Raw genomic sequence first — 12,785 nt, 5'->3', positions numbered from 1 at the left:
ATATCACATAAACAGAAACTAATGGAAATGCTAATGGTATCCAGCTGGATCCGTCTATGATCTTTGCAATTAACAATGGGTGGAAAAAAAAATACTGATAATTACTGAATTTACACTCGCAGTCTGTCTGAAATTAACATCTGATTTACTAAGCAGCAACTAATTATGCAGCCACCAACTATGCAATTTGCAAGTAAAGAAGTTTAATGCCACAGTTCAGTTATGACCTGAAAGTTAAAAAGTATTAACTTGAGAACTGTTAAAAGTAGTGTTGTGGGAAACGTTTTACGGAAATTATTGGTATTCAATTAAAGTTAAATTAATGTATGTAAAATGCTAAATAGATTCACATAATAACGCTCAGAATAATTTAAAAATACACATTCCCCCAGCGATATAACACAACTATTAAGAGCATGGGTTATACCAGAGCAGGATCAATAGAATTTCTGTTCAGCTGTATTTATATGATGCAACTTCAAAACAACAGTCACTTCAAGGTAAAAGAATGCAATATTAGTTTGAAAAGCCCAACTAGTAGGCTTTTTTACAAGCAGGTACTCGGTAACAGTGGGAAGGAAGTAGTCCCTTTTAACACAAAGACATGGTAGAACCAGACCCAAGGTTGGACAGCCATCTGCTGTAACCACCTGGGTGGTGAAGTTTAAAAAAAAGACATAAAGACACTAGGACAAAGCACAAACTATGAGATTAAAAAAATAAAGATTATATCATACCTGATTCTGGACATATATATAGTCAAATGATACACTCAATTATCTGAAACTTCATGTCAGGTGGAGTAGAGGCTAATAGTAAACGTTGATCAGTTTGTATTATATTTGTAAAGGGCACTTCATTGATCACATTTAAGGCGAGTCTGGGATTACAATTTGTAACTCCTTTAATCTTTAAGATTTAGGTTTGTTGTGGAAGTTTTCCATTAAATAAAGCCTGCAGACGAGCGGTGAGCGGTAGCTAACATTCTTTAATCAAAACACACAAAGAACAGACAACCAAGCTTGTGGAGAGCCTACATCAGCGGTCCCCAACCCCCGGGCCTCGGACTGGTACCGGTCCGTGAGTCGTTTGGTACCGGGCCGCGAGAGTTGAGGCTCAGGTGTCAAATGTATAGTTTTCAGGGTTTTTATCGGTCTTCAGCGTTATTTTGTTATCGTTTTTATCGTTTACTCGGTTTTCCTGGGTCTTTTCACATGTGTTATGAATAATTCTTCTTTTTTTCGGTACCGGTACTAGTTTTATTTTGTTGTATTTATCCGCGACACCTTAAAGGCCGGCCCATGAAAATATTGTCGGGCATAAACCGTTCCGTGGCGCAAAAAAGGTTGGGGACCACTGGCCTACATGACCGTGGGGCAGACGGTCAGCAGAGTCTCCCTGAGCCTAGCATGGCTCTCAGTTAAATACCTTCTCCGGGAACAAAAGGCAGCACACAGCTGTTTCACACCTTAAGGTTCACACTCCCTTGCTACCTCCCATAGTCCTCAAAGAGACAAAAGATTCTTCCTGTGTAGCTGTCTGCTTCCCCCAACTTCCTTACTAGACCCCCACCATTTGTCTTACTGTATGAGTGTGAGACTTGTTAAAATCCAGTTGCACCAAGGCATCATACAATAAAATAATGTGATTAATACATAAGTAAAAGAAATTCCTATACAGGTTTCTAGTCTACATATGGATGTAGCCGTTTTTAAATAAACCCCTTAGCTTTAAACGCGCACCATGAGGTAAATCATTGGTTTTAGACTAAAAAAGGATGTTTTGGCTGCAGCCGTGTTCGTTTTTTAAAGCTACTAGTTTAATATTTAGATTAGAGGCTTGGATTTTATCAATTTTGCTTACCAAAATTTAAGCACATACTTCTTAGATGTGCTAAGAACCATAATTTTCCATGCTATTTGTAATATAATTCTAGTAATTTTATTAAAATGCTTGTAACACTTCCAGTCTGCACCAGGCTATGAACCCATTTTATTTGCAGTGAAAGCAGAAGTCTGAAGATTGACTCACTTTTGCAGCCATCCTCAAGTTGCGATTAGAGAAGTTGCAATTTTTGGCAATACATTATAATGTGTGCTTCACTTTTCACCCCTTGGGGACTTTTGCTTGGTGTGCACACATTTGACTATTTATTTAATCACCTTGATCATACCTTTGGTTTGGTGTGGTACTAAAAAGTGGAGCATGTTTTTAGGAAGAAATTATGGTCCCTGACCTCACATGAATGTCTGGGAGTCTTATGATTGTGACACATTACAGATGCAAAGTGGTCACTTGACTATAATAATTCCATATTAAGTATATGTACATATTGTCACTATTACTTCATTCTAATGTGTGTATTTGCTTAAATATGCATATTAAATTGATGATAATATGGAAGTAATTTACATGTCTTTCTCCTAGGTTTCATCTAATAGTTGGCAGTTATCATAATATTTACACCTGCAATATTTACTTTAAATAAATACATTTTAAGATAGAGCTCTCCTCTCTGGTACTTTTTGTACCAGACTGCATGCTTCAAACTGGGTATCATATCAGAAAATTAGTGCAAGCCTCTAAACAGCCCTTAATATTTTACAAGAGTTTGAGGATAATTTGTAGATTATGGCAGGAGATGGATATTAGATGACCTCTCTGGTAATTACCTCAAACACATAGACACGGTTACACACTAGGGGATTTAATTAGAGTTAATGTGATGAAAAACCAACTCAAAAAAGTGTTTCACTTGTCTTTGTGAGGTCCCATATTAAATGATCACTCTATCTAAGGGAAAGAGTATCAACCCTGAGTACTACTTCAGATGTTAAAGCTTGACATTTAAAAATATAATATTTTTTTTAACAACATCAGGACTTGTTTTTCCAATATCACACAAACACATACCACTCTACATACATAGAGACACACACATGCGTAGGTGGCACACTTAATTATCACCTGTAAAATGACAACATATTATGCGCACACTGCAGAGGACGCCATAATTTCCAGCAGTATTTTTAGTATATCGACTACTTCAATTCAGCCTCTTTTGTTGAAATACTACCTACTAATTTACATAAATTAAAGGAACCACACTATGAGGATTACATTATAATGAAACACAATAATTTTAGTGCTTACAGAAATCTTCTATGCAATTTACAGAAAAACACGTGCGTATCAAAGTCATTTAATAGATTGGGATTTATTCAAGGAGGGGGTGGAAAAAATGGAACACAGTACAGGAAATGGGGTGATGCCAACTTTGAATTAAAGGTATACACTGCCAAAATGAATATTGTTTTCTTCAAATGTAAGTTAATTATGGGGGGGTTGATTTTCCTTTGTCTTTTAGCTGCTACCTTTAGGGGTCACCAAAGGAGATCATCTGCCTTATAAAAATAATATGCTATCAAATTGGGGCAACATTGTTGGTCTAATGACAGCAAAGAGTTTGTGCAAAACCTGATCATGTATCTTATCCAGTCAGTACTGCAGTGTTTCGTAGTTTCTTGAGCTTAAATAGTTAATTAGCTTTGTCTTGACTTCAGCTGTTCCCAAAAGACAAATACTTATTTGACTCTTCTTCGGTTTTTAGCTTGTTCGAGGTCTGTTTGGGGCCATTACACTGCTGCAGCATCAATGCTTCTCCTTAAAAATACAAATAGGTGTATGTAGCATGTGTCTGAAGAATGAAGTGGTTCTGTCTCTCTCCCATTTGTCTCTTTACAACACCCTGCTGTCACTCTATTAAGTCAGACTTGGAATTATCCACATGTAATATAGATAAAGAAGCTTTTCTCATTATTTGGTTTGGCCCAGCCAAGATGTTTGTCCCCAGCCTACCCCAGTAAAGAATATATTAGTGAACAAAAAGAAATCACTGTGAACAATTATATTTTTGTAATGGGGGAGGAGGCTTTTATTCTATCTGCTTGGTTTGTTGTAAAGTCAATGACTTATGTGTGATTGTATCTTCTGATGGAGTCACTTCACAGTTTATTCTTTGATTAGCAATTGGCTGCCGAAAACATGAGGAATCATTTAGCTTTACAGTCTATTCATTTTCTCCTCCTAATTAAATAGGCTTAACTTAATATGTTTATTGACTTCCTCTTGCTTGGGAAATGTAAATTTATTTTTACCATGCCAATATATTGTGATTTGAGCCAAGTCATACAGTCAAAAGAGGGATTACCACCTTTGTCGCTGAGGGAAATCATTCAGTTTAAACAACTTGTCATTTCGCCAAGGTCATAAATCACTTGGCATACTTGCATGCCTCGTGTGTGTATCATTATCCGTGGATGCATACTAAGATCTCTCAGTCATAATTGATGAGGTAAGGGAAATGCATCCCTTTCTACTTAATTAATGAAGATACACAGACGTTCTGATGTTCCCACTGTATATGTGGATGTTGCAACCCTGGAAGAGCAAGGACACATGCACTTTCTGTGCAGACTATGTAAAATATACATTATTTTCAATTAAGTCATTTGGTAGCACATTTCTGTAATATAGTACTTGGATATTTTCATCAATTGGGCATCAGTATATTCCTTATTTGACCTCAAAAGGAACATAAGGTAGAGGGGATTCTCCACCACTCGCAGTCTTAGCAGCTCAGTCTCTAGCCTCTCCCCTTACTCTTGGGGAAAACAGTGAATCCCAAGTTGCTGGTGTGTGTGTGTGTGTGTGTGTGTGTGTGTGTGTGTGTGTGTGTGTGTGTGTGTGTGTGTGTGTGTGTGTGTGTGTGTGTGTGTGTGAATGAGAAAAACACTGTCAAGTTTTTTTAAACTAAGGTTAAAAAACTGTTTACCTTTAAATACCTTAAATTTACCATTGTGACAGATGTCCCCTGTCTTCAGTGCTGTGAGCATGTGATTTGTACCGTGTGGTCAATGCACTAGGTCGTCAGTATGCATTCTCACTTTGAAAAAAGTTGGGACACTTTGTAACGCGTAAATAAAAAGAGAATGCACTGATTTGGAAATCTCAACCATCATTTTATTCACAATGGAAAATGTCAAATCTGAAGGCTTAAATTTTAAAATTTAGTCATTTTGAATTTGATGGCAGCAACAAATCTCCAAAAAGGTGGGACAGGGCCATGTTTACCACTGCATAACATCCCCTCACCTTTAACAACGGCCTGTAACCATCCGGGAAGTGAGGAGACCAATTGCTGGAATTGTAGGAAATGAATGTTGTGCCACCTTTTTCTTGAATTTATTTATTTTTGGTGGGGGGCTCATAATACACCAAAGATTTTCAACAGGTGAAAGGTCCAGACTGCAGGTAGGTCAGTTCAGCAGTTCAGCTGTGATACATGCTGTAATGGGTTTAACATAATTTTGATGCATGGAAACGAACAAGTTTTAAAGGAACATACAGTATGTGCCTTTCAGCATTTGTGATGCATTTCCAGATGTGCAAGCTGCTGATTCCATAGGCACTTATTCACCCCCTCAGAATCAGAGATTCAAACAATGTGCTAATAACAAGGTGCATAGTCAATCTCCTCTTTAATCCACAGTATGCTCGGTCCATGTTTTCCAAAATGAATTTCAAATTTTTGATTCATGTAACCACAGAACAGTTTCCCACTTTGTCTCCATTCATTTAAATGAGCTTTGCCCTGGAGAACACGGCAGCATGTCGTGTTAACCTGCATTTGTGGATATCATGGAGATATCACAGGCGATGGAGATGTTCAAGATTCTTTATTTGTCTTATGCATAGTCATAAGAGTGGTGTGTCCTGAACGGCTCCTTGACTGTGCAAAAGAGAAACATTAAGTAAAGTAATGTTTAAATTAAAAATCTGAAATTTTAAATTAAATAACTGAAAATGTACTTTGTGCAAATGGAATGTTAAAGTGTTTTGTGCCCTATTAGCATAGCAATATATTGACAGAGCAATGCAAGTAGAATAAACAAAATGATCAGAGTAATGTAAAAACAGGGTAATGTAAACCCGTTTACAATACAGTAGATGTTTCTGAGCCCATGCAGAGATTTTTGTGACAGAATCATAGCTTTTCTAATGCAGCTCCACCAGAGAGTGAGAGGTTTGCAGGCAATGTCCCTTGCACACAGAGATTTCTGCATATTTTCAGAGCTGTTCGATAACATTATTTGCAATAGATGATAATTTTATTTTGAGGAACAATATTCTGAAATTGTTGCACAATTTGTAGATGCAATTTTTTTCCAGTTTGATGAAACGCTGCCCATCTTTACTTATGAGAAACTCTCTAAGACACACTTTTTATATAGCCAATTATGTTGTTGACCTGTTGCCAGTTAACCTATTTAGCTGGAAAATGTTCCTCCAGATGTTTCTTTTTTTGTGCCATTTACCTTTCTAGCCTTTTGTTGCCCCGTCCAAACTTTTTGAGACATGTTGCTGCCATAAAATTCAACATGAGCTCAAATTTTTGTTATAATAAATTTTCTCAATTTAACCATTTGATAGGTTTTCTATGTTCTGTGAAAAAATATAGGTTTATAAGATTTGCAAATAATTGCATTCTTTTTGTTTATTACACAGATTTGGGGGAATTTGGGGTGCAATATCACTTGCTCTCTTAAATATCACAACAGCAAATGTAGTCTTATACAGTACATCTTATATTTTACCAGCCAAATGTTTTGATGTCAACTTTCTCGTGCATCCACACTCACCCTCTTGTTCTCTAACACTCTAATTCTCCTTTACGCACACACACGCACGCACACCCCGTGCGTGTGTGTGTGCCCCGTGTAAGGACAAGAACATATCTCGCTATTTAGTCTCCAGGAGAGGTACTCATCCTAATCCCTGATTAACAATATCAGTCGGTGGTGACAGTTTTAATTTAACACAGTACTTCTTAGGGATTAGCCACTGCACAGGGGTGTGCATACACTCATACACTTGCACATACAGTGATAATTCCTCGGCAGATAAAAGGTCATGCTTATGTATATTTCACTTTAGAATAGCCACTGAGGAAATATGATGATAATGGCTTCAAAGATAATTTTCTGTAACCCAGCAGGGTTTATCACGACAAAGAGACAGTAGCACATACTTTAAGGGATTATTTTTAAAGAAAAAAGGCTAAAGGAGACTTTTTTCATAATGTCTAGTTTGTGTTTTATATTCCCTTTCTAGTAATATTCTATTATCATGTTATGTTACCAGTGAGTTGTATGTTTTTGTGTTTAGCCGCTTATAAATTTGTGTTTATACATGTAAACTACCAACATGCAGATAAAAAGATGCTTTTAGTGTGTGCTATGTCTGAATCCTGTAAGCATATTCAATTTGAAAATGGATCAGAGAAACACTTGCTTCTGTGTTTATATTGGGCATGGAATGCTTGAAATGAATGCCTTTAACCAAGAAGAAAAACAATAATCTCAGGCCTTTTTCAAGTTATTATAAAAGAACATATTAGGGTGTCATGAATTTGAAAATGTGCAAGAATAAAATGTGCTTGTAGTAACTTAAAATCTAGAGGTCGTTGTGTAATGAAATATTGTTAATGATATTATAGCACAAGACTTCTAACCAGTAATGCACAGTAAAACAAGTCTGTCTTTGTCTTCTTGCAGTCATCTGCCTGGTTGGCCTTGGCCTGGTGGTGTTTTTCTTTAGTTTCCTGCTCTCCATCTTCAGGTCGAAGTACCATGGATACCCCTACAGGTAACTATAGCAACCACACACCACTGTAAAGATGCTTCCACCACAGCTCAACAATTATTCAAGCGCAATATACAAGCAAACAATGAATCTGAAAATCACTGAAGCTGACATAAAATCACTGCAAAGTTTTTGCTTTCACAATGCAAAAATCAGAGCCAAAACAGATCCATCAGTTCAAATTACTGCCTTGATTTAAAGACAGCTATTCAATCAAAAATACTCTCTCCAAAATATACAAGACACAGAGCCAAAGAATCAGTCATAGAGGCAGTATATTCAATACAAAGTATAACACAAAAGTTTCCTCAATTAAATAGTAAAAGTCATAGGGGTTTTTTCTCCAAAGGGTCTCATGTAGTGAACACACTTTTACATTAAAACCCATTTTCTAGTCAACCTACAGCAATTTGATTCCATTGTGTGCTAAAGGTCACCATAATAATAGATTTAATGCTTAACGGAAAATATCCCACAACTCTTCAGAGTTTGGGTTCAGTTTATCCGTCCGTGAGCAGCTTTAAAACATTACAGCAGCCAAACCCCCTAGCTGTTGAAACTCTTGAAACTCACCTTTGAACAGGATGTCAAGGGGTCTTCATCAAGGCAGATACTTTACAATAATAGAAGCTTGAACTATGAACTCTTCCTTTAAAAAGACACAAATTGTAGTCTTCTAGTTCAGTGGATGGAGTTCAAATATAATAACGATTGTCTTGAGACTTTATTGTGGTATGAAAGTGATAAACCTTTTCTTTATAGGTCTGCTGAGACCATGATTTCCAAAATGAATTTCAAGTTTTGTTTCAATTTAGACCATAAAAACAGTTTCCATTTCATTCCATCCCATCTTAAATGCACAGGGGATAGCAACATTGCCTGGTCTTGCTTGTATTTGATAGAGTGGTTTGGTAGTTTAACCTTGGATTTATGGATGTAACAATGAATGGTATTCACTGAAATGGTTTTCCTGAGCCCATTTAGTTATTTCTACTACAGAGCTGTTTCTAATATAGTCATGTCTAAGGCGCCGTCATTCAATATCAGGTTTGTGGCACTATTGTTTGCATACTGCGATTCCTCCAATTCGATGGATCTTTCATTGCTATTAAGTGCCTCAATCACCGAATTCAAAGAAATATTATTATGCCTGCACAATCTCTGAGTGTTTTCATTGTTAGGGTTTTATTTGTTATTGTGAAATACAGTGGGGCAAAAAAGTATTTAGTCAGCCACCGATTGTGCAAGTTCCCCCACTTAAAATGATGACAGAGGTCAGTAATTTGCACCAGAGGTACACTTCAACTGTGAGAGACAGAATGTGAAAAAAAAATCCATGAATCCACATGGTAGGATTTGTAAATAATTTATTCGTAAATCAGGGTGGAAAATAAGTATTTGGTCAATAACAAAAATACAACTCAATACTTTGTAACATAACCTTTGTTGGCAATAACAGAGGTCAAACGTTTACTATAGGTCTTTACCAGGTTTGCACACACAGTAGCTGGTATTTTGGCCCATTCCTCCATGCAGATCTTCTCGAGAGCAGTGATGTTTTGGGGCTGTCGCCGAGCAACACGGACTTTCAACTCCCGCCACAGATTTTCTATGGGGTTGAGGTCTGGAGACTGGCCAGGCCACTCCAGGACTTTCAAATGCTTCTTACGGAGCCACTCCTTTGTTGCCCGGGCGGTGTGTTTTGGATCATTGTCATGTTGGAAGACCCAGCCTCGTTTCATCTTCAAAGTTCTCACTGATGGAAGGAGGTTTTGGCTCAAAATCTCACGATACATGGCCCCATTCATTCTGTCCTTAACACGGATCAGTCGTCCTGTCCCCTTGGCAGAAAAACAGCCCCATAACATGATGTTTCCACCCCCATGCTTCACAGTAGGTATGGTGTTCTTGGGATGCAACTCAGTATTCTTCGTCCTCCAAACATGACGAGTTGAGTTTATACCAAAAAGTTCTACTTTGGTTTCATCTGACCACATGACATTCTCCCAATCCTCTGCTGTGTCATCCATGTGCTCTCTGGCAAACTTCAGACGGGCCTGGACATGCACTGGCTTCAGCAGCGGAACACGTCTGGCACTGCGGGATTTGATTCCCTGCCGTTGTAGTGTGTTACTGATGGTGACCTTTGTTACTTTGGTCCCAGCTCTCTGCAGGTCATTCACCAGGTCCCCCCGTGTGGTTCTGGGATCTTTGCTCACCGTTCTCATGATCAGTTTGACCCCACGGGATGAGATCTTGCGTGGAGCCCCAGATCGAGGGAGATTATCAGTGGTCTTGTATGTCTTCCATTTTCTGATGATTGCTCCCACAGTTGATTTTTTCACACCAAGCTGCTTGCCTATTGTAGATTCACTCTTCCCAGTCTGGTGCAGGTCTACAATACTTTTCCTGGTGTCCTTCGAAAGCTCTTTGGTCTTGGCCATGGCGGAGTTTGGAGTCTGACTGTTTGAGGCTGTGGACAGGTGTCTTTTATACAGATGATGAGTTCAAACAGGTGCCATTCATACAGGTAACGAGTGGGGGACAGAAAAGCTTCTTACAGAAGACGTTACAGGTCTGTGAGAGCCAGAGATTTTCCTTGTTTGAGGTGACCAAATACTTATTTTCCACCCTGATTTACGAATAAATTCTTTACAAATCCTACCATGTGAATTCATGGATTTGTTTTTCACATTCTGTCTCTCACAGTTGAAGTGTACCTCTGGTGCAAATTACTGACCTCTGTCATCATTTTAAGTGGGGGAACTTGCACAATCGGTGGCTGACTAAATACTTTTTTGCCCCACTGTACATCAGAATTAGCATGTATTATTAAAGATTCTCACTTTCAATGTTGGGTTTTCTTTGTACTAGTTGAATGTTGGGTTTAAAGGAATTGCACATTTTCTTTTTTGAAATGCACTTGGACTCCACTGGTTACTCAATAACTTATTTCTAATATTTTACATACGCTGGAAATATATGTGATGTGGTTTGTAAGACTGTAGCAAGGTCTTGACTTAAAATACAGTCTCAAAAGGCCTAGCTGAGGGTCCATTTTTAAGTTGCTAAAATATGGATGGATGTATTGGGACTTGTCATATACTGATTAGTTAATATTTTATATTTAAAATATAAAAATGTCATAAAAATTAAAACATTTTACAAGGATAGAAACTTTTATGAAAAATGTCTCTAAAGTGGCATTATTTATGGCAATTTTTGCATACAGTGCCGCATATACTGTATTTTCTGCACTATAAGGCACATTTAAAATCTTTTAATTTTCTCAAAAATTGACGATGCACCTTATGTATGAATTCTGGTCGTACTTATTGACCTCGAAGAGATTTTATGTGGCACACAGCATTCACAAATCTGTCAAAAACTGTTTTAGCACAACTTTGGTAAGCTACGAAGCCGCACCACTTGATGGGTTGTCGGAGCATTACGGCTACCGTAGTCAGGAGCCTTGCAGAGTAATCTGGGTCCAAAACTCCAGCCGCTTCAGGTCCCAAAGTCAAAAGAACACTGCGGCATCACTGAGAGTTAAAAACTGTCTAAATTCTTTCATCCTTAATAAAATGATCAGCGTTGTTACTTTACCAGGTGTAGCAATTAAGTTTAACATCCAGGCATCCATGAAAACAGAATTTATTAAATTTAACGGAGTTACAAGTTAGCAGGAAGTTAGCTCACTAGTTTCCACCTAAACATGATATAGCAACAAATGCAATCGCATGGTAGGATGCTATAAACGGACCAAACTTCAGTCAGGAGAACAACTGAGATAATCCATCAACAATATGAGGTTAGTCATTAATATACTGCAACAACATGGGAATAGAGCAGCTGCGAGAGAATTCAACATTAATGAATCAATAGTACAGAAGTGGAGGAAGCAAGAAGAATGATTTGAGTAAAGTTTGACTTATCTGACTGTTTTCTTTCGCTTAATGCGCCTTATAATCCGCTGTGCCTTATCTATGAAAAATACGGCAGTACAGTTTTAAATTCCTATTACTTAAGTCTGATTGTGGCTTTGTTTTTATTCTTAAGTCCATGTTATGTTAGAGTGGCATACAGAAATGTTTAGGGCTAATTCAACTATTCATCAGTTAGATTTCTGTTTCATAAATGCAAATCCGTTTCAGAAATGTTTCTTGTTTACATGCTTCCAGAAACAGTTTATACTCCAAATGTGTTTTTCTTTTTTCCTTTTAGCTTTGTGTTTCACGAAAATGTTTTTAATGTAACACAAGGTTAGACAAAGAAATACTTTATTTATATCTCTTATTTTTCCCTCTCCTTGTTTTTTTCTACCCTCTTTCCTTCTCTACTTATTTTAATCTATCTCTGTCTCACAGCTTCCTTATTAAGTGAACAAACACAGTAGAGGCAGCCAGAAAAAATGTCGAAGAGGTGGTAGGTGAGAAGAAGAGGAGTTGAGAACATACTTGAAGAGGAGGCAGTGTCACTACTGAGTCTAAAGTGCATGGTCTGGTTTCTATTAGTGTATGTGTCGTTGTTGTTTTTTGGGTTGTTTGTTTTTTTTGGGGGTTTTTTTGTTTTGTTTTTACTTAACTACTACCATTAAATCTGCAAGCTGAATAAGAATTGGTTGTCACTTCATACACTGGACAATAAAGGCACCATTTTGCATGTCATGTATCTTTGTTGTTTTTTCATGACTCTTTAGCGCTGAAGTTTTTTATGTGGTTATATAAACTGACCAGTGACAGTGGCAGTCTAATCATTTGTGACATATTGTTGTAAACATGAATTGAACCATATTTTTCAAAAATGCTGTTAAAAGTAAAACTGGAAACGAAAGATTTATGGTGGGTTAATGGGGATAAAAATGGGGCCAAAATCTCTAGGTCAATTCAGTATTTTTAAGTAACATGGACTAAGTAACCCTCTTTATTAAGTACATCTTGTTAGCACTGGGTGGGACTCCATTTTGCCTTCAGAACTTCCTTAATTCTTTATGGCATAGCCCCATATTGATTGTCCATACTGAACAATAGCATGACGGAGTTGCATGTCAAATTCTGTCCCCACAATCTGAACATCACAGC

At 37.5% G+C, this 12,785-nt stretch overlaps 1 protein-coding gene across 1 annotated transcript in view; it reads left to right on the top strand.

Annotated features, from left to right (window-relative positions):
- Window positions 1-12,371, top strand: part of LOC146708101 (dolichyl-diphosphooligosaccharide--protein glycosyltransferase subunit TUSC3) — an 80,040-nt gene extending 67,669 nt beyond the window's left edge. Inside the window, exons 9-10 of the mRNA XM_085459839.1 lie at window positions 7,617-7,707; window positions 12,072-12,371. Coding sequence (XP_085315965.1) covers window positions 7,617-7,707; window positions 12,072-12,087 — 107 coding nt within the window. The 3' untranslated portion in view covers window positions 12,088-12,371. The remainder of the gene's footprint in view (window positions 1-7,616; window positions 7,708-12,071) is intronic.
- Window positions 12,372-12,785: the final 414 nt, after the last annotated feature.

The sequence above is a fragment of the Copadichromis virginalis genome, linkage group LG6 (genome assembly GCF_057382275.1).
Source record: "Copadichromis virginalis isolate Kocher_CV1m ecotype Utaka linkage group LG6, C_Virginalis_male_GT1.1, whole genome shotgun sequence".
NCBI lineage: Eukaryota > Metazoa > Chordata > Actinopteri > Cichliformes > Cichlidae > Copadichromis > Copadichromis virginalis.
Note: the sequence above shows the minus strand (reverse complement) of the source record. Positions and strands in the feature narration are given on the sequence as shown.